General features: G+C 55.7%; 1 protein-coding gene across 3 annotated transcripts; it reads left to right on the top strand.

The window, feature by feature from the left end:
* Positions 1 to 340: 340 nt before the first annotated feature.
* Positions 341 to 22237, top strand: TNFRSF14 (TNF receptor superfamily member 14). Of its 3 annotated transcripts, XM_053576986.1 has the most exons (10): positions 341 to 488; positions 4285 to 4387; positions 15252 to 15402; positions 16622 to 16730; positions 17245 to 17370; positions 18809 to 18958; positions 19500 to 19590; positions 20250 to 20401; positions 21478 to 21491; positions 21715 to 22237. In XM_053576986.1, the coding sequence occupies exons 3-10, from the start codon at positions 15328 to 15330 to the stop codon at positions 21838 to 21840; spliced, it is 843 nt and encodes a 280-aa protein (XP_053432961.1). In that variant the 5' UTR covers positions 341 to 488; positions 4285 to 4387; positions 15252 to 15327; the 3' UTR covers positions 21841 to 22237. The 3 variants fall into 3 exon arrangements, with proteins under 3 accessions (XP_053432961.1, XP_053432962.1, XP_053432960.1); XM_053576987.1 differs by lacking the exon at positions 341 to 488 and having other exon boundaries at positions 21718 to 22237; XM_053576985.1 differs by lacking the exons at positions 341 to 488; positions 4285 to 4387 and adding an exon at positions 14612 to 14761.
* Positions 22238 to 22845: the final 608 nt, after the last annotated feature.

Genomic DNA, 22845 nt, shown 5'->3' with positions numbered 1-22845 from the left:
TGGCGCGGAACGGGGAGCAGGTACGCGGGCACTGGACTGTGGAGCGACCGGGCGCCAGGCGGGGCTCGGAGCCGGGCTCCGGGAGGGGAGGGGAGGGGCGGGGCGGGGCTAGATAGAGCAGAGACTTCTTGAGGGTTCTGGCGGCGTCCAGAGTGGGGACAAGTCTGGCGGGAAGTAGGGGCTGCGAGGCCACAGGCCGGGCGGGTTCCCAACTGTAGGTGAGCGCCAGGGCTTGGCTTTGCCCTGTGGCCCCGCGCGAACTCAGCTGTGTCGGTTGCACATCCACGTGGTCTTTAACCACACAGTTCTGTTCATTTCGTGCCGGTCGCGTATAAGCTTTTACCCTGCGAACTATGGGGTGAGGTAACCCAGAGGAGGTAAACGGGATGCACGTTTCCTTGCCTGCCCTTCACCAAGCCGCGAGATACCGCGCTGGACTCGGAGGGCGGGCCCCTCACGGAAAGGTCCTGCGACACCCCAAGGACGCAGTGCGTGCCGCTCCCTCGGCCGGGAGGAGGGCGCGGGAGTGACTGAGGGTCCAGGCAGGAGAGGGAAGTCATTTCCCCGGCAGAGGGCAAGAGGAGCAAAGGGGGGCGGGCAGCAGAGGGGCGATGGAAATGGCCCCCCGCGTTGCGGGTGTTGCGCCTTTGAAGAACCTGGGAGTGCAGCCCCGGAGGCACAGCGGGGCCTGCGGAGGGGGTTCCTTGGGAGCCAACGTCAGAGACACCCCGCTAGCCGGAGAGTGAGGTCAAGGGCGCCTGTCCAGTGTCTCGCCCCCAGCCTCCCGGGAAGCAGTGGGCAGGCGGACCCGGGAGCGGAGAAACCCTAAAACCGTAGCAGGACAGGTGTGTATGCTCACCTGTCTGTGTGCAGGGGCAGCAAAGCCCCATCTCCAACCTCTTGGAGTCCCCGCTGGGAGCCAGAATTAAATCAGTGTAAGACAGATCAACAGGAAAAAAGTGTACGGATTTATTCAATGCAAGTGTTGCGTGGCGCGGGAGCCCTCACGAGGAAATGGCAGTCCATGGCAGCAATTAGAGCCAGCTGCCTATGTGCTGGATTGGACAAAGAATATTAAGGAGTGATGAAGCCTGTAAGTCATGTGAGGAGGCTAAACAGATAAAAGTTGTTTTAACAAGGCCCATTGAGAACTCAGGCTTAATGTCTCATGATTGGGGCTAAGGATCTTTCTAGTCTAGGGAGGGTGTCTTTTCACATGGAAATTTCATCTTCCACTTTTAAGAAGCAGGAAGGTGTGGTACAGGGTGGCTCACGCCTGTAAGCCCAGCACTTTGTTAGGCCGAGGCAGGTGGATCACTTGAGCCCAGGAGTTCTAGACCAGCCTGAGCAAGAACAAGACCCCGTCTCAACTAAAAACGGAAAAAACTAGCCCCGTGTTGTGGCGCCTGTAGTCCCAGCTACTTAGGAGGCTGAGGCAGGAGCTCACTCAAGCCCAAGAGCTTGAGGTTGCTGTGAGCTATGATGATGCCACAGCACTCTCCCCAGGGCCACAGAGTGAGACTGTCTAAAAATTTTTTAAAAAGAAGCAGGAGGGCGGCGCCTGTGGCTCAGCGGGTAGGGCGCCGGCCCCATATGCCGAGGGTGGTGGGTTCAAACCCGGCCCCGGCCAAACTGCAACCAAAAAATAGCCGGGCGTTGTGGCAGGTGCCTGTAATCCCAGCTACTTGGGAGGCTGAGGCAAGAGAATCGCCTAAGCCCAGGAGTTGGAGGTTGCTGTGAGCTGTGTGAGGCCACGGCACTCTATCAAGGGCAATAAAGTGAGACTCTGTCTCTACAAAAAAAAAAAAAGAAGCAGGAAGGAGGTCAGAATGATCTTCTTGTACCTACTATTTCTTTTTGCAGTTTTTGGCCGGGGCTGGGTTTGAACCCACCACCTCCGGCATATGGGGCCGGCGCCCTACTCCTTTGAACCACAGATGCTGCCCTGTAACTACTATTTTTTTTAAGTACCTCTAGTCCATGTGGCAGACCAACATATTTTGGGGTGGCATCTTCTCAGCTTCACATGCTGTCCATGTACGGCACACATAAAAGTAAATAGCTATATTTACCTTTTACTCAAGTATAACATGCATGCAGAAATGTTCAAATGTCTTAAGTGGATTAAGCTCCTTTCATCTGCTTATAAACTTTCATACGTCAGCCGTGGTTGTCAGCTTTTGCTAGGTTGTGCTGTGATGACAAACAATCCCCAAGCCTCAGCCCCTACTTGTGTTTCATGTTAGCTGTGGCCTGGCTTTGCTCGTCTGGTCTCATTCTGGGTCCAAGCTGAGACAGCCGTAGCTCTGGAACTTGCCATTCTGATAGCATGAGGAAAAGCAGAAACCATGCCTGGCACTTTCAGCCCCTGACATGGTCGCGGTGGATGTCAGCAGGGCAGGGAAGCATGTTTACTCCTCAGAGTGGTGTTAGGTCTGGGTTTTACACAAGCTGGTCTATTACTGTGGCTCAGACTCTGACAGAGGACATGAGATTCCTGGGCCAGAGACAAAGGACTTATGACTCGTGGCGTGGCAGGCCGTGAGAGCACCTGCCTGTTGGATCTCGTTCTGTTGGCCTCCAAGGTGCACAGAGGCCATGCAGGTGGGCCTGAGTGGGTGGGGCACACACTGTGGCTTCTCACTGCTGCGGAGGAACCCTGACAGTGGGCGTCCACTGTTTGTCCCCTCAGGGTTCTTTAGACAAGGACAACCCTGAGGAATAGCCCTGGTGAAGGATGCTCAGGGCCCTCCTTCTTGGCACACCCTACAAGACACCGAGGCGCCCCAGACCCGTGGATGTCTGCCTTCTTAAGGGGGCCACTACAAATACTAGAGGCCAAGGAGTCCTCACACTGCTTTCACAAGCGTCACTGTTCTGGGCTGCCTGGTACCAAATATGTGAAAATAGTTTCATGTGGCTTGTCCACTCTGTCATTGCTGAAGGTGGGAGGGTGTCTCAGTCTGTTCAAGTGACTAGAAGAAGGTATTATAGACGGGGTGGCTCATACACAACAGAAAGTTGTTTCTCCCAGCTCTGAAGGCTGGGAAATTCAAGATTAAGGTACTAGCAGATCCAGTGTCTGGAGAGGACCACCTCCCAATTCACAGACAGCAACTCACACAGTGGAAGGGGTGAGCGTCTCTCTGGAGCAGTGATTTTCACCTGCTGTATCCTGAGAGGATCTTAGCTATGCCAGGAAAACGTTTAAAGATCATTAATTAAATTATTTTCAAAAAAAGTTCAAAGCACAGTAAGTATATTTTTTATTCTTTTTTTTTTTTTTTTTTTTTTGAGCAACATAATTTACTTGTGCCAGGGAAATTTGACTAGTTCAAGTGGCTCATGAGATGAAAAGGGTTGAAAAACGCTGCTCTGAGGCTTTTTTTAATCAGAACAGTAACCTCATTAATGAGGGCTTCACCCTCACGACCTAATTACCTCCCAGAGACCTCACCTCCTAATCCCATCACATTAAGTATTAGGTTCCAGCATACGGATCTGGGGACAAGGCAGGTAATCAGCTCTGAGGGACGTGACGGCCAGCCACAGAAGTTCTGTGGAGCTTGTCCAATCTGTGGGTTGGTGTCTTCCATCAGTTTGGAGAAAAATTTTACCATTATCTTAAAATGGTGCCTCATTCTCTTCCACCTTTTTATTCTGAGAAGCCAATTACACACAGATTAGGTGTTTTGTTTTTTGGGTTTTTTTTTCTTTTTTTTTGAGACAGAGTCTTACTTTATCACCCTTGGTAGAGTGCCATGGCATCAGAGCTCACAGCAACCTCCAACTCCTAGGTTTAGGCGATTCTCTTGCCTCAGCCTCCCGAGTAGCTGGGGTTACAGGCACCTGCCACGACGCCGGCAATTTTTTTGTTGCAGTTTGGCCGGGGCTGGATTTGAACCCACCACCCTCCATATATGGGACCGGCACCCTGCTCACTGAGCCACAGGCTTATGTCTTGCCAAGTGCTGTGGAGTATCCTACTCTCTGCTGTGGTTCTGTTTTCTGCCCATAACTATTTCTGTGCCTGTTGGAATGTTTTCTGTCAACCTGTCTCCCCTTCACTGTCTATCTGCCGTAAATCCATCTAATGAGGGTCATCTGCAGTGTCAGGATGTTTTTGTGATTCTCCCTGGTAAGTTCTGATGAGCTGTGAAATGCTGCATCTGTAAGTCCCTTCGTATTGCCCCCCCCTGTTTTCAGTCACACTTCAACCACGGTTATTTTAAAATATTTGTTAATGGACTGGTATCTTGACATCTGCAGTTCTGTTTTCTTCAGACACCATCCTACCCCTTCTCATGACTACACGTCTGCTCTTGCACTGGCCCTGTGGACATCGGCAAGGTCTCCGAAGGACACAGAAACGTGTGGGAGCAGGAAGGTAGGTGATTGTCAAGGAGTGGGAGACTCTGAGGGCTCCTGCAGGAGCTGGGTCTGGTACCTCCTAACAGGGTGACATTGGGTGATCACCTACCTTGCCTGAGCCTATTTCTTCATCTGCAAACTCAAACCTGGTGGCGACCAATATGGACTGCCCACTCTGTCCTCAGCCATTCAGAGCAACTTCTACTCACATCTAGGAAGCAGGAGCCACAACCCCACTGCAGCCCAAGGATGCCAAGGGACCTGCTCTGTTCCCAGCAGCCCCTGCCGTCCTGCCCATACCCCTCCAGTGAGGCCTGCTGCGTCCACCATTAGAAGCAAGCCTCAGGGACTCCAATAAAGTGGGCTGACTCCAAAGGGCAGCTGTCTTTCCCCAAGTTCCACCCTACACACACCAAGAAGAGTAACGTGACCAATTTCCTGTCATCCTACTGGATGACACTTTTACTGAGTGGAACTGTTGCCTTAGTTTCCCAATCCCTGCTCAGTGTCTATTGAAGTGAGTTTAGGATACCCCCTGTATCTCACCAGATATTTAGAATGCACCCCCTGGCTCGGCACCTGTGGCTCAAGTGGCTAAGGCGCCAGCCACATACACCTGAGCTGGTGGGTTTGAATCCAGACTGGGCCCGCCAAACAACAATGATGGCTGCAACCAAAAAATAGCCTGGCATTGTGGCAGGTGCCTATAGTCCCAGCGACTTGGGAGGCGGAGGCAGGAGAATAGCTTGAGCCCAGGAGTTGGAGATTGCTGTGAGCTGTGATGCCACGACGTTCTACCCAGGGTGACAGCTTAAGGCTCTGTCTCAAAAATAAAAAAAAAATAAATAATACAATGCACCCCTGTCCCTACACTCACTAGAGGACAGGGTCCCTGAGACCATCAGCCATTGGACTCACGCTGGCTTCACTCCCTGCTCCCCCTCCCCCTGCCATCTGCAGTGCCCCAGGACTAGAGGCTGCTACAGACCCCGGGGAGGAGACATTCAGGGCCTGTGCAGGTCCCACCTGAGCACACCTGTGCCCCTGAGTCTGCCATCTAGCTCAGGAGATGAGTTAGCTGGTGCTGTTTTGCTTCTGGTTGGAATCTGCCATCCTGGACCTGCCTCATTGCCTTGTGAGCCATCAGTGGTGCTTGTGTCATGCCTGGGGGTGGCTGCCTGGCACCACCCCCAGCTGTCTCAGGTCAGGTTTCCTCTAAGCAGGATGGAGTCAGGGGCTCAAGATGATTGTAAAGAATATCAAAAAAATCAAACTCATGTTGTTGGGTTTCGAGGCAGCTGTCTCCTAAAATGTCAGGGTGCTCTTGGTCAAAAAATAACTAGATACCCCAAAAGAAGGCAAGCATGGAATGTTTACTGAGGAAGAGAAAGGAAGGTAACGGAGTGAGGGAAAGATACAGGTTTACGGAGCAAGACACGTTCGCCAGAGACAGTGAACGGTCCCATCGCCAGGGCAAGCCAGCCAAGAGGCTCAGGGCATGGCCGAGGTTCTCTTCCATTCCGCCTGGGTCAGGCCTGCCTCCTGGTTCACAGTCACCTTGGAACCACAGTCTCACCACTTGTGTTGACCATGAGCCTCTCTGAGAGCCCGCTGTGGAGACCCACCCCATGATCATGGGTCTTAAGGCTGTCCTAGGTCACCTTTAAGGCTGTACTGTACCCGGTGCTAGAGAGTCCTCTGCAGCCTTCTGCAGCTGTCAGCTGCGTTCTGATTGGTAGATGGGTAGGGTGCGCCCTCCTCCCCAGGTGTGAGCAATCATTTGGGACAGAATTAAGGTAAGCAGGAGTTGGGGCCTGCGGACCCTGCCTTGTCTCCCTCCCTTGGAGAGCCATTCCTAACTAACTACCCAACAGCGCCCTCACCTGCTTGCTGACCTGCAGACCTATTACCATGCGAACTTCAGAGCAGTGTGACTGGTTCGTGCTGGAGACATCCCTGTGCCACAGTGTCTCCACCAAGGGGAGCAGAAAGACAGCGGAGGTGCCCCCAGCTCTGCAGGGTGCAGGGGGGGTTCTCCAAATTCAACAGGACTCATCACATACAGAGTTTGGATGTCGTTAATTGTTTTCTTTTGTGCTTTTTAAATTTTCTAAATTGTAGAATATACATAACATACAATTTACTATTTTAAGCATTTTTAAGTGCAGGGTCCAGTGACATTAAGACACTCATGTTGGGGCGGCACCTGTGGCTCAAGGAGTAGGGCGCTGGTCCCATTTGCCAGAGGTGGCAGGTTCAAACCCGACCCTGGCCAAAAACTGCAAAAAATAAAAAATAAATAAAAAGAAAATACACTACTTAAAAAAAATAAAATAAAAAGACACTCACGTTGCTGCACCCATCACTGTAGCAACTGTTTCATCACCCCAGACACAAATTCTGTCTCCTTTAAACACTAACTCCCCACCTCCCTTGGCATCCCCCATTCTAATTTCTGTCTCTATGAACTTGCCTGCTCCAGGGACCTGGTGTAAGTGGGATAGTGGCAATTTTTCTCTTTTTACAATGGGTTTATTTCACGTAGCACAAAGCCCTCAGAGTCCACTTATGCTGTACATGTGTCGACATCACTTTCCTCTTACAGCTGAGTAATATTCCATTGTCTTTCTGTCCCCAGCGTGCTCATCCATTCAGCTGTCCATAGACGGGGTTGCCCCATTTCTGGACAATTGTGAATAACACTGTGGTGACCAGGGGTGTGCAAAGGTGTTCAACGATCCATTTTCAGTTGTTGAACTCCCAGCCTCAAGTGAGCTTCCCACTTGCACCTCCAGCAGTGTGGGGACTACAGGCCTGAGCCACCCTCTGCTTTCAGCTAATTGAGATATAAATCCAGGCATGCAGTTGCTGGGTCCTAGGATAATTCTATCTTTAGTTTTTCAAGGAATTGGCACATTGCTGTCCATAACAGCTGCACCATCTTATATTCCCACAACAATGCATAAGAGCTCCGATTTCTCCAAATCCTCATTGAGGCTTACTAATGTGAACCGAAATAAAATCTTAAGGCTCTCCCCCTACTCCACCCTCCAGCAGCTGACTGACTACACCTGCCTTGGCCAAGGGGATTCCCTGAAACTGAGTTGCTGGCCATGAGAAAGGAGATCAGACCTGCCTCATCAGGTCCCCTTCTCTCCTTAGAGATGTCCTCTGTGACTCTTTAACAGGCCTAAGACACACCTGCAGGTTCTCAGTATACATGACAAACACTTGGGTCTGGGTATATGTCCTTAGTTTGTCTCTGATTCGCAATTCCTTAACTCAGGCTCGGCACCATAGCACAGTGGTTACGGCGCTGGCCACATGCACCGAGCCTGGCAGGTTCGAACCCAGCCCAGGCCAGCTAAACAACAATGACAACTGCAACAAAAAATAGCCTGGCATTGCGGAGGGCTCCTGTAATCCCAGCTACTTAGGAGGCTGAAGCAGGAGAATCACTTAAACCCAAAAGGTTGGGGTTGCTGTGAGCTGTGACACCACAGGACTCTACCAAGGGCAACATAATGAGACTCTTGTCTCAAAAAAAAAAAAAAACAATCCCTTAACTCAGTATTCTTTTTTTTGTAGAGACAGAGTCTCACTTTATGGCCCTCGGTAGAGCGCCATGGCATCACACAGCTCACAGCAACCTCCAACTCCTCGGCTTAGGGGATTCTCTTGCCTCAGCCTCCCGAGTAGCTGGGACTACTGGCACCGCCACAACGCCCAGCTATTTTTTGTTTGCAGTTCAGCCGGGGCCGGGTTTGAACCCGCCACCCTCGGTATATGGGGCCGGCGCCTTACCGACTGAGCCACGGGCTCCGCCCTAACTCAGTATTCTTATTTTCTGACTCCTGGTCTATTAGACAGAGGCTAACTCTTTTGGCCAATTGTCAGCCAAAGAAGCTTTAAACCCACTATAACCTATGGGCCTCTGCATTGAGATGTCCCACCTTTTCGGACCAAACCAATGTATGCCTTCCATGTATAGATTTATGAACTCACCTGTAATTCCTATGTCCCTGAAATGTATGAAAACAAACTATAACCCCACCACAGTGAGTCCTCATGCTCAAGGCTTCTTGGGTATAGCTCTGGGTCCTATTTTTCAAATTTGGCTCAGAATAAGCCTCTTTAGATTATTTTACAGAGTGTGGCTTCTTTCCCATCAACACTACCCTCTATTTTGTGGGGAGGTTTTATAATAGCCAGCACACTGGGTGTGAGGTAGTGAACCATTGTTTGTTTGTGTTTCCTTAGTAATAATCAGTACAGCTGAGCATCACTGCCCTTTCATATCAGTTCTGCAGAAATGTCTACTGCAGTCCCTGCATCTGTTCTGCAGAAATATCCACTGCAGTCCTTTTCCACTTTTTAATTGAGATGTTTGCTGCTTCTGCTGTTGACTTGTAATGATTTCGGGGGGAGGGAGGAGACAGAGTCCTGTGACATCATCACAGCTCACAGCAGCCTCAAAGTCCTGGGTTCAAGTGATTGTCATGTTTCCGTCTCCCGAGTAGCTGGGACTACAGGTCCATGAAATAATACCTGGATAATTTTTCTATATTTTTTAGTAGAGATGGGGTCTCCCTCTTGCTCAGGCTGGTCTCCAACTTCCAAGCTGAAGCAATCCTCCTACCTTGGCCTCCATGAGTGCTGGGATCACAGGTGTGAACTACCATGCCTCGTCCAGAATGTTGTTTTTTTTTTTTGGTAGAGACAGAGTCTCACCTTACTGCCTCGGTAAGAGTGCCATGATGTCACAGGACTCACAGCAACCTCTAGCTCTTAGGCTTCCGCGATTCTCTTGCCTCAGCCTCCAGAGCAGCTGGGACTACAGGCGCCCGCCACAAAACCCGACTATTTTTTTGGTTGCAGTTCAGCCCAGGCTGGGTTTGAACCCGCCACCCTTGGTATATAGGGCCGGCGCCCTACTCACTGAGCCACAGGCGCCACCCCAGAATTTTTTATACAGTCTCGATATTACCCTTTTTCCGATATACTTTCTCCCATTCTGTGAGAAGTTCCTCTTTCTGTTCATTGCCTTCCTTATTGCATATAAGTTTTCATTTTTATGAAGTCCCATTTATTGAATTTTAGGTTTTTATGCATGTGGTTTATTTTGTGTATAATTTCTTGTCATATTCAAGAAATTGCTGATGAATACATGTTAGGGAGGTTTTCTCAGATGCTTTTCTCTGAGGGTTTTAGAGTTTTAGGTCCTACATGTAGGGCCCAGCCCTGCCTAGTTGTTCTAGCACCTTCCCAGCTGCCACCAGAGGCCACATAGAGCACTGGGCTCCCCCAGTGGGGACAGACCTCAGACCACCCAGACATGGCGGGTCTTTCCTCAGGTCCCTGGAGGCTGAGCCCAGACAGGAAGTCATCTATCTGGGGCAGCACCCAGTCTGGCCCAGGTCCTCAGAGTGACATTTGCCACCTAACCACAGGGTTCACAGGGCATGGAGCCAGAGCCTTTCTCTTTCCATAGACAGAGGGACTCTCCTGTGGTGACCAGAATAGCTGTGGCCACCGGGTGTGCCACTGTTCCTTTGTGCCCCCGGGAGGTACGAGCAGCACCTGCGACCCAGAACGTCCTTCACTCAGGTTTCCCCACCTATTAGCACCATCCTCCTTCCTGGGCCCCACACCCCAACAGCCATCCCACTGCCCTCCCACCTAGCACACATAGGTGTTTCATACATGTGGCAGAATCCAGGGCCCAAGGGGCCCTGGACTCGGGGTGAAACCCAACTGTCCCAAGGGCTCCCCCTACCTACTGGGGGGCAGAGACCCTAGAGTCTGCCCCTCCCCCTACCAGGCCTATCTGGGGGCCTCTGCCCAGGGGTCCCTGCTGGGGGCCCTGGCAGGGTCTTTTCCAGCTGCAGGCTTTCCTGTTCCCCAGGGGAGCAGGTCTGATGGACAGCTGGGGTGATGGTCAGTGACCGTGTGTCCCCTCTCCTGGGGATCACGCTTCCCCATTGCTCAAGCTCTGAAAGTGTTCCAGTTTCTCCCATTTCTGGCAGGAGGGTAAGTCCAGGCTGTGCAGCTCCATCATGGCCAGAGGCAGAAGCGACCAGTTCCCTTTTGAGGGACACCTAGGTTGTTTCCTACACTGTCTTCCTGTAAAGGCCACTGTGGACACTGTACACGTGTGTCCCGCACCCAGAGAAGGGCGTGTGCCTGGACCCAAGGGTGAGGATCCACAAGGCTCATTGTGACACAGACCTGCGTGTTCCCTCAGACAAAGCGTCCCTGCTGTCCTCTTCCCTTGGTCCCCTGATCCTCCCAACTGCTCCTCCTCGGAACCTTCTTCTCCTGCCCTCATCTCCCTTCCCCCCCTTGGCCTGTCTTTCACCCACTCAGCTGTTTTCTCTGCTTCCCTGTTCTACCATGTCCACACGGACACTCTTCTCCCCTCTGGGCAGGTGGTCCCCCGGCTGTGCCAACCTCACTTGGAGCCCAGAGGCCTCCAATGCTCTAGAGGCTTCCAGGGTGCAGAGGTGTGTGGCTCTCTCCTGGCTTGCAAGACCACCTCTCCCAGAGCTGCACCTGGAGCCATGTGGAGTGGCTGCCCAGAGCCTGCACCCAGTTATTAGGGCCAACCCCATTTTCTCCTCCTAGGGTCGTGTCGTCTGCCTTGGTTTCCTCATCTAGAAGGAGGTTTATTGATGGTCCCACGGGCTGGGAGGGCACTGACCTGAGGTTTCTCTAGAGGGTGCAGGAGGGTGGGGGTGTCGGGGCTGAGCCCCGAGTGGTGGAGCATTTTAGTCACTGCAGGCCCAGAGGAGGGTGAGTGGGACACTCATGGACTGGGATGTCCATGAGTGTGGAGGAAGCACCTTGAAGGTTGGGGGTGTGGCTGGGACAGACAGAGGGGGATTAGATGGAGACAGGGAAGCCAGGAGGGCACCCGTGTGGGGGGTAGGGCAAGGAGATGGCCAGAGGACGAGGAGGGAGGGAAAACTGGGCCACAGGGTACTCAGAGGGTACAACACCTCGGAGATGTCTAGGATGGCAGCCAATGACCTGGCCTGGAGCTGGGAGGGATGGTTGGGCCTGGGCAAGTGCCTCACCCATGTGCTGCTCTAAGGGGCAGGCTGGGCTTTGCAGCAGACACCTACCCTCTGGGAAGTCCCACGTTGCTCTGAGCTGGCCCTGGCCCTCCTTGACCATCCAGCCTTCCCTGTCCCAGGCTGGAGCTGCCCTCACCCCCACCACGGAGTGGAGACCGAGTCTTGCAGAACCCCTTTGCTTCCTGAACTGGTTCTCGGGCCCCTCCATCCGTCTCTGCACTGCCTTCACCTGGTGACTCCAGGAGCCTCCTCAGCAAGCTTCTGTGTACTCGCTGACCCTCCTGCCTGTGGGCTGCACAGTCTGCTCTGCACAGGACACACTGGTGTCTCCACCTCCCTAGTGGCGGAGGACACGTGCAGACATGTTCCCTGCTGCCCTCGCCCTCTCTGGAGGGGGCTGCAAGTGCCTCTTGCTGTGCCGTAAGGCTCAGCCCATGTGCTTTCTCAGAGAATGCTCCTCCCACCTTGTCCCCCACAGACTTCTATTCATCTTCCAGAGCCTCGTGTGGCACATCCTCCCCACTCTGAAAGACCTCAGCACAAATCTGGCTTTTAGGCATGGTTTCCTCGGTGGACCATGAGCCAGGAAGGCAAGATCCTTCTCCTCTGAGCCCACGGCCCAGCCACGCTAGTACAAAGCAGGGAGCTGAGGCTCACCTTGGAGGAGGGAGCATCAATGGGGAGCCCCTGGGGGGCCTCAGAACCCCACCCTCTCCCTCCAGATCCAGGCTCCAGCACTTGGGTTCTCGTGGCCTGTCCCACCCTCAATGCCAGACACTCCCTGGGAAGAGAAGGGGGAAATGCCATTATCAGGGAGTTTCCTGGAGACTGTCCTGCCAGGGAGGCAGCTACAGCCCTGCCACAGTGTGGACCCAGGCAGCAATGCATGGAGGGCCTTTTGAGAACAGCTGGGTGATGGTGGCTGAACTCTGGGGGAGCCTGCGTCCTGGAGCTCTTCTGCCACTATAGGGCCGGCTGGGGGCAGCCTCAGCATGAGGGTCTGAGTTTTGTGTTGTGACACAGTGTCAGCCTCGGTCTCCATCTGCACTGGGGAAGGTGCGTGAGAATGCCCTCCAAAGGCCCTGCCTGGTCTTCCCCTGGCCCTGGAAGTGGTGAGCTGGGCACCAGCCAGGGTTGCTCCTGTGTCTCTGGGTTCAGGGCCTGGCTGGGACAGCAGAACCCTGTCAGGGCAGATCATGGGGCATAGGAAGGAGAAGCTCCACTCATCAGGGAACAGTGGGCTCTCAAGGAGCCTCAGACTAGAGTGGGTCTGGGGGGGGTCCCAACTCCTGCCCTCCCCCTGCTGATCCCAGGTGCCCCATTGAAAGGAGAGTGACCCCCAGTAGGTGACAGCCAGGGGGTGAATGGTGCTGGTGCCCTGGTGCCCTGAGCATGGCCTGGAAGTGATGGATGCAGAAACTTTAACTGGACGTGTGGACGACTTTGAGAGGGAGCATCTGGGTGCTGGGCAGGAGCCCATGAACATTCCTGTGGCAGTGGAGACAAAAGCTGGGGCCAGACCACAGCGGGAAAGATAAGAGGGAGAGGTCAGAGGGCACCAGTCGTGGGAACAGGGTGGGCAGGAGGATTAAGTAAGATTAAGATTAAACAAGGATTAAGTTCCCCTCAGAGAAGGCCTTGTGAAGATGTGGACGGAACACAACCAGCATCCTCGGCAGGGTAGACGGGCTCCCTTCAGGCCCTGAGGCCTGGCACCCAAGAGCCGAGAGCCCTGCATGGGGCCCAGGTCCCCCAAACCTCGGGGTTTGATGAGTGGGTGTAGTGAGGGGGGATCTCCCCAGCGGGGCTGAGGCTCACTGACCCCAATGGGTAAGTGTGGGACTGGCCATGCGTCAGTTTCCACACTTGCCAGGGTGGGGTAGATGAGCTGACCCTAAGGAGTTGTCTGTGGGGTGTGGTGGGCTGGGAGCCAGGCATGGGGTAGCAAGGGGCTGCACCAGGTCCAAGAGCCACTCCTTATCAGAATCCTCTGCCTCCACCTGAGGGTGTCCTTGGGCTGGACGCAGTGGGGTGTGGGTGGGAGGTGGTGTCCCTGCATCCTGGAACTCCTGCCTTCTCAGGCAACTGTGAACTGTGGGGTTTCTGCAGCACTCCCCAGGGCACAGCAAGCAGGGTGAGTGTGTAGGAGAGACCCCTTTCTCTTCCTTGGAAATCCCCATGCCTATCTGTGGACGGGGGACGTTCATGATGGGGGCATAGGGCAGGCAGCATGCCTGCGGCCCTGGGGCAGAGGCTGTGCTGGCCGGCATCTCACAGGACTCCCATGCCCTTGGGTGCCACCTGGAACCTCCCACCTCAAAACACTGTGGTCTGGGGCACTGAGCTCATCTTCCCAGGGATGGTGGCCAGCAGTGGACCTCCCTCTGGAATTGGGGACACTTTGGCCTGACAGGATAGCACCATTCACCCCAACCTATGTAACTTCACCCCTGCCTTGTCCCTTCCCTAGGGCATCCCCTGGAATGCAATGAGGCAGGGACCATGGCCACATTAGTGGCTGTCACCATTGCTACCCACAGTGACCCCTGCCAGGGGACAATCCTGCTGGATATATGGGCCAGCTCTGGTTGAGTCCAAGGGGCTGGGACTTCCTATTGGGGGGTCACTGTCTTCTAGGCCCTGCTGCAGCTTCCTGTGAGTGGTTGCTCTTCTCCTACAGACCAGAGTTGGCAGGATGCCCACCACCATGTCCAGCAGAGGCTACTGAGTCCTGTTGGGGCTGGTAGGGGCAGGGGCCAGACTCTGGAGAAGGACTGTGGTTCAAAGTCAGGACTAGGAGGGTCTCTGGGTCAGGCCTGGGCTGAGAGTCCAGCAGGCAGGCCCACTGGAGGGGAGGCTCCTGGACATGGCCAGAGTGCTATCCTGGGGCCTGATCCAGACCTGCCCAGTACAGGACAAGTACATGGGGGCCATGTCTGATCTGGCAAGGCAGCCTGATCTGGACCAGGGAGAAGGGAGGTCAGCTGGTACTCAAGCCACAAATGGGATAGGAAGTGTTGGGAGAGAAGTGCCACGGGGTGGCTCACCGGAGGCCCTCCCAGGACTGCAGGGGCTTGGGGCTCCTCCCATGAACACCCCATGCCTATCTGAGGACACCAGGCATGTGGTTGTCCCCCACCCCAGGAGAGCTAGCCACTGTTCTCAGGGGAGGGCTGTGGTATGGGAAAGCCCAGCGAGGAAGAGGCCCCGGAAGGCTGGGCTGTGGGCCTGAGCCAGGGTGCTACTTTCTGAGTCCCCATCCGGGTGAGGAGGCGACTTTCCTTTGGAAGGGAAGGAACTTCACTCAATTCCTGGTAAGCTGGGACAGCAAACAGGAAGGACAGGGACCCTTTCTTTACCCAATTCTGGGGAAGCTGGGACACCCACCAGGGACACTTTTCTTCAGCAAACATGTCAGCCCCTCCCTGTGTGTGTGGAGAGTGGGACAGAGGCAGAAGAAAAGAAGAGCTTCTTTTTTTTTTTTTTTTGAGACAGAGTTTCACTTCGTCACTCTTTGTAGAGTGCTGTGGCGTCACAGCTCACAGCAACCTCAAACTCTTGGGCTTAAGTGATTCTCTTGCCTCAGCCTCCCAAGTAGCTGGGACTACAGACGCCCACACACAACCCACCCACAATGCCCAGCTATTTTTTGGTTGGAGTGAGTTGTTGTTGTTTAGCAGCCCCGGGTCCAGGCTTGAACCCGCTGGCGTCCTACTCACTGAGCTACAGGCGCTCAGCCAGCAGCGGCGCTTTTCCTCTCAGACGCCTCACTCCCTGCCCGGTTCTCTTTCACTTTCTCTTCAGCTGAAGGTGGATGGCCATGGCATCAAGTGTAACTGGCCGGGGTCCTGAACAGACAGCCAGGGACTAAGGCATCCTCATGAGAGACACAAAACCTCGCGGCTGGGCGACGTCCTCCTGGAGACCAGCACCCAAAGCTGCCGTCTTGTGGCTGGTGAGCCCCTGCCTCTGGCTTTCTGTGCCACCCTTCCCCCCCACCCCCCGCCCCGTACACCAGCCTCCCTCCCTGAGCTCCTGCCAGCCCAGCCTCTCAGCTGACCGGGTCCCTCCCCGCCCCACCACTGTCCTCATCAAGGTTGGGGATGGGCAGAAGGAGAGCCACAGCCCCACCTGAGATGGCAGCTGGCAGTTGTGACTTAGGCACAGCCTGAATCAGGAAGTCTCTCAGAACAAAGTTTCTAAGTCGCCATGATCAAGACAGGAGGGAGGCGGGGCACAGTCCAGCCGTCAGATCCCAAACAGTGGAGGGAGCAGGGCTCCAAGGGGACAGACATTCCGCCACTTTCTATCCTGTTGCTTAAGTAGGAGGGTGACAGGACCAAGGAGGGTGCCTCTCTTCTGGGGGAGAGCTTGGCTCTGCCGTCTGAGCTCCACTTTCTCTTTCTCAATAAATCTTGTTCTCATTTCCTTCTGTGGCTTGCTCATGAATTCTTTCTTGCAAATAGCCAAGGACACACTTGGACCTCATATGGCTGCAGCATTGGGGCTCACTTTCCTGTGCCACATCCCTCCTCACCCCATTTCAGGGTAGCTGGCAGCCCCACATATGGCAGGATTCTGGGGCCAGGTGGCACTTGGAGGGCCCTGGGCTAGGACATGTCTCTGGGTGGCCCTGGAGCAGGCAGCCAATCTCACCTGCTATCAAGCTCAGTGTCCATACTGCATGGACTGGGGACCACTGCTGGGTAGTCCACCCTGGAACCAGGTCCCAGCAAGACCACACTCACCTGTGGGGCTCTTGGCTAGCCTGTCTCCCCTGCCTGGGCCTCAGGGGCCAGGGCTGCCAGCCAGACCAGCAGGGAGCTGGCAGGTTGTTAGTTCAGGGGAACTCAGGACTCCCTGGGAGTGGGAGGTGGGGTCCCTGGCAAGAGCTGAGGGCCCATTCTTAGGGTCTCACTGTTCCTGACAGGAGCATCAAGGCTGGAGGAGGGGTGGTCCTCACCCCACCCAGACTCCAAGCGTTGTCCAAGGTCATTCCTTGAGCCTGGTCTGGGGTACACCTGTGTCATCCCTCCCAGGCCACTGCCGGCCACAGGGCTGGGGCTTCCCCATTGCACAGAGGGGAGGCTGACACCTGGGGGCCATGTCTGGGCAGAGCCAACAGAGGTCATCCAGGGCAGCTCCTCCTGCCAACACCTGTCCTGACCCCTCAGATGCTGAATCTCCTCTTCCTGGAAGCCCTCCACTGTGCCCTGGCCCTGCCCTCTTGCAAAGAGGAGGAATACCCAGTGGGCAACGAATGTTGCCCCAAGTGCAGCCCAGGTAGGTGCAGCCTTCTGAGGGGCCAGCTCCACAGAAGGAGCTGGTCCACACAGCACAGACACTGAGCTTGCCAGTGGAGCTTGCCAGCCTCTATCACTGGGCAGACGCTCTTGTCCCCTCCCTGCCCTGGAGACCCCTCTGTTCTCTGTCCCCACCACCATGGGTGGTATGAAACCCTGAACCAGGGGCACAAGCAGTGAAAGTACAATTGCCCAGGGAAGCTCCGGGGGACCCTCAGGGCAGCTCCAGAGGACCCTCACAGTTGTGCTACTCAAGGAGGGCCAGCCATGCACCTCAGCCAGACCTGGGTGCCTCAGGAGCCCCACACTCCTCCAGACCTGTCCGCCGCATCCAAAGCAGGCCACTGTGGAAGAGCCAGGGGCAACTCACCCCAGAGGAACAGCCCACGAGCCCCCTAAGTGCCCGTGGCTGGTGGGGCAGAGGCAGGGGAGGGGTGGGTGGCCTCCAGTATGGGCCTCTGCATTCCTGAGAAGTGTGACACCCTGGGTTGTAGGTTATCACGTAAGAGAGGCCTGCGGAGAGCTGACGGGCACTGTGTGTGTACCCTGTCCCCCGAGGACCTACACTGCCCACTACAACGGCCTGAGCGAGTGTCTTCCATGCCGCGTGTGTGACCCAGGTATGAGTGCTGACCCTAGCTGAGTGTCTGGTGCTCATCTCCATGGGGCTCTGTGCAGGGGTCCTCAGGGAGCCCAGGCCTCTGTCTCCGCCTGTCATTTGTCACCTGGGCCTTCTTGAGCTCAGCACCTGGCCATTGACCTTCATCCTTGGGCTCTTCCAGCCAGGTGACATGGATGGATGACCTGACTTCTCCCTGCCTCATTTTCCCCACCTGTAAAGTGGGTTCTTGGACGGTGCTGGGTGTCCTTCAGCAAGCACAGGGACTAGCTGCTCCCCCATTGTACTCCTCACCCCTTTCTCCTCCACATGGGCTCCCCATGTGACCCCAGGAGAAGGGGTCATCTGAAGGCTGGTGTCCACCTGGGTCTGGGCAGACAGAAAGGGGCAGTGGCCTTGAGAGTGCCCAGCCTAGCCGGGCTCTGCTGCCAGAAGAGCTGTCTCTCCAGACATGGTCTCAGGCATGGTCAGGTCCCCACGAGAAGGCAGGGCAGAGGACCACCCACCCGTTTTGCTGATGGAGAGGCTGAGACCCAGAAAGTGGCCCAGCAGCAGGGTCAGGCACCTCCCTCATCCAAGCCTCTCCTCCTCCCATTCTGCAGATTCCTGATGGGGAGTTATGGGGACTGCGAGGAAGTGGGTCCATCTCAGACAGAATCAGGCCCAGGCCTGCAGCCCCACCTGTGCCCATCCTCAGATATCCCAGGCTGGGGCTAGTCATAGAACGTGACCATGGAAGGGCAGGCAGGACAGGGCTGGGGGACACACCTAGGCCAGCACCTGAAGGGAGGTGGGCTGAGGAGGAAGGCCAGAGACAAGAAGGAGGCTGAGACCTTTGGGGGTTCATGTAGGATAGGACTGGGGCTCATTCCTCAACCTGTCCCCCCTGAGAAAGCATCTATCTAATTGGGCTCAGGGCGCAGGGCACTGATGGCAAGTGAGGCAGCCCTGGGAGGGGCCCAGAGCTGGGTGCAGGCTCTTGCTGCAGTGGTCACTGCCCTCTGAGCAGTCCGGCTCACACAGATGGGAAGCCTGTCTGAGGGGTGGGCGTCCAGGGGCCGGCAGGCCTAGGGCTAGGACCTGCCCCCACACCCCCAGAGCTGCCACTGGTTTCTCAGTGTGCTTCTGGGCCAGTTGAGCAGAGCCCCTCCTGGGACCACTGCAGCCCTTATCCTATCTGCTGCTACTGTCCTTGGAGCCCTCTAGGACTCAGGCCCCTGGGTCTGGTAACTCTGGGTACCTTGTTTGTCTGAGTGGGGGTGTAGGGTCCTTGGGAGCAGAGTCTGGGGCCTGGAAACTGAGGCAAACCAGACCTTGGCTGGGCTGGGTCCCAGGCGGGAGCCCCAGAGCTATGGGTGCTGGGCCTTTCCCAGGCAGGGCCTCACCACTGCCCACAGCAGCTCTGGCACCTGTGCTCAGCCCCTTCTCTTGGGGCCCAGCCATGGGCCTGGTCACCAGGCTCAACTGCACCAGGAAAGGAAACACCCTCTGTGGCTGCAGCCAAGGCCACTTCTGCGAGGATGGTGACCACTGTGCTGCCTGCCGGCCCCACACCCTGTGCCACCCTGGCCAGAGGGTGCAAGAGAGAGGTAAGCCAGCAGGGGTGACAGTCCACCCCGAGTCCCCAGACCCAGTGCCCTTCCTGCCTGATCTCAGGTCCCCTCCTCCAGGGTCAGCCCAACCACCCCAGCCCTGCCCTCTGGCAGCAAAACACACAGGCCATGGAGGGAGGCTGGGGCAGGGAGGGACCCCAGCTCGCTCCACCAGTGGGCTGGGCCTCCAAGTCCTCAGGCTTGTGGAATGGCTTATGTCAATGCCACTGCTCACCCAGAGTTTGAAATGAGTGAATGCTCGGTGTCTGGCCAGGCTGCCTTCCTCTATGGCATCTGTGCAATGGTGCACAATGAGACTGGTGGACTCAAAGTCCCAGCCTCTTGATGTCCAGGATGGCTCAGACCCCACCTCCCAGAGCCTCCCTCAGCCCCTCCCCCAGGCCCTACTACCAACCAGCACAGCAGGCAGGTCTGGAGGTCACAAAGAGACAGATCCCAGCCCCTGCCCAGGGGAAGCCCAGCTCCCTCTGGGCCTGGTCCCCAGGGTCCCCTCTGCCCATCCCTCTCCATTTCTCAGGCACCGAGAGGCAGGACACAGTGTGCCAGGACTGCCCTGCAGGGACCTTCTCGCCCAGCGGGAACCTAGAGGAATGTCAGCCCTGGACTGAGTAGGTGACCACAGGGTGGGCAGGGCCTCTGTGTTGTTCCCATGAGAGATGACCGCCCTCCCTCAGCGCAAGTTCCTGCTGCCCCTCCACCCCCCAGGGTGGCACCACAGGCAGGTGCCAGCACCCAGAAGAGCTGGGGTGGGAGGAAGCCTGTGTCCCACAGATAATGCACATTAGCCCCAGAAGGCTGCTGCTGCCAAAGCCCTGTCCCTGGGGTGTGAGGCATCCCTGGGTGTCAGGGATATGGAGGGCTCCCTGAGCTTTGGGGACTAGGCGTGGCTGTCGGGTGCAGTTCCCAAAGTAAGGACCCCTGACCTTAGACCTTACAGCCCCTAGGGTGGGCCACAGGTGGCTGCCCCGGCGAGGGTGCACAGGGCCCTCCGTCCCGCTCTGCCTTCCTGGTCCTCTGTCCCCAGCTCTGGCCCTGACCTGGCTCTCCCTCTGTCCTCTGCTCTAGGCAGGCCCTTCCCGCCTGGGATCTCTGGGCCCCTGGTGGCCTTCCCCTCTGTCCTATCTCCCTGCTGCTATCCTGTCTCCATCTGCCAATCAGCCCAGTCTCCCTGGGCCCCCTGCCAGCTAGGAACCCTCCGAGTTCCACCTGAGCACTGGGTCTGTCATGGCACCTGCAGCACCCACACTCCTTGGCTGCTCTCTGGCAGGTGCAGTGGCTGGTTTATGACGGAAAAAGAACCTGGGACCAGCAGCTCAGATGCCACCTGCTCCTCCGCGATCAAACCTATTGTGACTATCATTTCTATTCTCCTTGGTGTATTTTTTGTCTTCTGGATCTGCAAGAGAAGAAAGCTCTGCGGTAAGCAATTCTATCTTCTCCTTCCAGGCTGATGTCTCGAGCAGTCTCCTGTCCAAGCCTTTCTTTTTTTATTATTATTAAATCATAGCTGTGTACATTAATGCGATCATGAGACACCATACACTGGTTTTATAGACCATTTGACACATTTTCATCACACTGGTTAACATATTTCCTGACATTTTCTTAGTTATTGTGTTAAGACATTTATATTCTACATTTACTAAGTTTCACATATACCCTTGTAAGATGCCTGTCCAAGCCTTTCCACAGTCCTGTCCCTCCAAACCTGGAGAGGGGGCCCTCTCTTAGCTCTGCTGCCCACCTAGGGGTTGGCCTTCCTGCTGTGCTCAGAGCCAGATGTCAGGTGGCCTTCCTGGGGGGTAAAGAGAAGGTAGGGCCCCTACTGAGGAACCTGGGGGCCACCCTCTGGGGGCAGGGCAGTCCAGGGCATCTGTGCTACCAAGATCAGGGTCGACAGCTACCTGCAGTGGACAAGGCCGTGTCCCCACCAAGAAGCCTCAGGTCACTCATTCCTTCACTCCTGTGTCCACTTAACCACCCTGCTCTGGGCACCATGGCTGTGCCATACCCCCTGGTATCTGGGTCCCAGGTGTAGACCCAGCTCTGGCTCTGGGAGCCCCAAGCACAGCCCCCCAAGGGAGCAGGCTCTAAGCACAGAAGCCCTCAAGGGGAAGGTCACCACACTCTCCACCTGTGTCCTCCCACTAGGCCCTCTGAGTGCTGGAAGCTTTTGGTCTCAGGCAGTGACATAGGCCAGGGGCTGGCCCAGTCTTCTGCCTCAACCTCAGTCTGGGCACCTGCTCCCTGGGCATCCCTCCTCTGTGAAGCATTTACCCCTCTCCCTGGAGGAAGGTTAAAGTTAGTTATGCACTCGGGGCATGGCAGCTGGGGAAGAGGATGGGGTGTCCCTAAGTCTCCTCACCTGACCTGGTTCCACTTTGTCTCAGGAAGGTCAGTCTCTCAGGGAGGGTCCCAGGGGAGAAGCCAGGCATGTGTGGGTGGCACCCCCTTGCTGTGGCCCTTGCCCTGACACGTGTGTCTCCACTTTGCAGGTAAGATCGTCAAGGTGAGTCTGTGCAGGTCTTGATCCTCATCCACTCCCTCCACTTCCCACTGGAGTCGGTGCTGCTGGGGTGGGGGTGGGGGTTCCAGTTCTCAGAGGAGCCTGAGTGCTTAGCACATGGCGAGCTCACTCAGGAGGCAGCCCGGCTTCTCACACCAAGAGCAGAAACCTGAGGCTGTGGCAGGAGCGCCAGAAGGTTGGGTCTTCACGCTGCATTCGCCCACAGCAGAGGGCACCAGATGTGGGAGGTGAGAACATGGTCATGGATGCCCCTCTTGCCATTCCGGATGTCACCACAGTGGCCGTGGAGGAGACAACATCCATGTTCACAGAAAGGGACCCAAAGCTGTGACCCACGGGCTCCGGGACTAGAGCATCCAGCTTACGAGACTGCAGGAGCTGGGGAGCCTGGTGGCCCCCACCTCGTGGCTCCTGCCCTGGCTTGGCTTCATCTTCCAGCCTGCAGCAGGAGAGATGGAGCCAATGCCTAGGGCGGGGTGTGTATGTGTGTGTGTGACACACCCCACCTCTGCAAGAGGGTCCCCACCTAGTCAGACGGGGACCCTCTTGCAGAGACACATGCCAGCCAGCCCAGCACGCTGCCCACCCAAGGGGCTGCCCTTCTGGATCCTGCAGAGGCTACACTGGCCCCTCTGGAGGCGGCTGTGGGCACTACCTCACCCCTCACGGGGACTTGACTGGGTTGGCGTGATAATAAATGAATACCCTGTTTCAAGGGCTTTTCTAAATGGCATTTGTGCTCAGCTCCTTTCTGCTGCTTATCATGAAAGAGGGTGACTTGGGAGGCCCTTGGAGATGGGTAAATGTCTGCCCCTCACCACACTTTGTCTCCTGATCGTTCTTATCTGAGCAGTGATCACAGCCAGGGGCGCCATCCTTACGGGTGCCGCTGCTTCTAGGATTTCACCATGGACTTCACCACAGATGGGTAGGAACACACACTTGCACATCTGTGTCACAGGTGCAGGGACAGGGAGACACAGCTGTGCATGCGCAGCGGCACTGCTGGAGAGTGAGGCACCTTCACCCAGCATATGCCCCCGCACCCTCTGTCTGCCCCTCTCTGCCACCAAGCCCCTTCCCAAGCAGCACCAGCTCCTCCCTCCATCCTAGCAGGCACAGAAGGTCGCCTCAGCACCACTGCCCTTGTCAGAATCCCACCAACTAGCCAGGGCCTGCTGTGCGGTCACTGGCCCCCTCGGCTTCAGGCCTCACAGTCCAGATGCTGTGGGAAGTTACATGGGTTAGTTTTTATTTCCTCTCTTTTTCTGTGTGTTTTATTTATTTTAAGCATGATTTTATTTGTTTTTTGAGTGTGAATTCTGTTTTGCAGGCT

This window comes from Nycticebus coucang, chromosome 22 (assembly GCF_027406575.1).
Source record: "Nycticebus coucang isolate mNycCou1 chromosome 22, mNycCou1.pri, whole genome shotgun sequence".
Lineage (NCBI taxonomy): Eukaryota > Metazoa > Chordata > Mammalia > Primates > Lorisidae > Nycticebus > Nycticebus coucang.
Note: the sequence above shows the minus strand (reverse complement) of the source record. Positions and strands in the feature narration are given on the sequence as shown.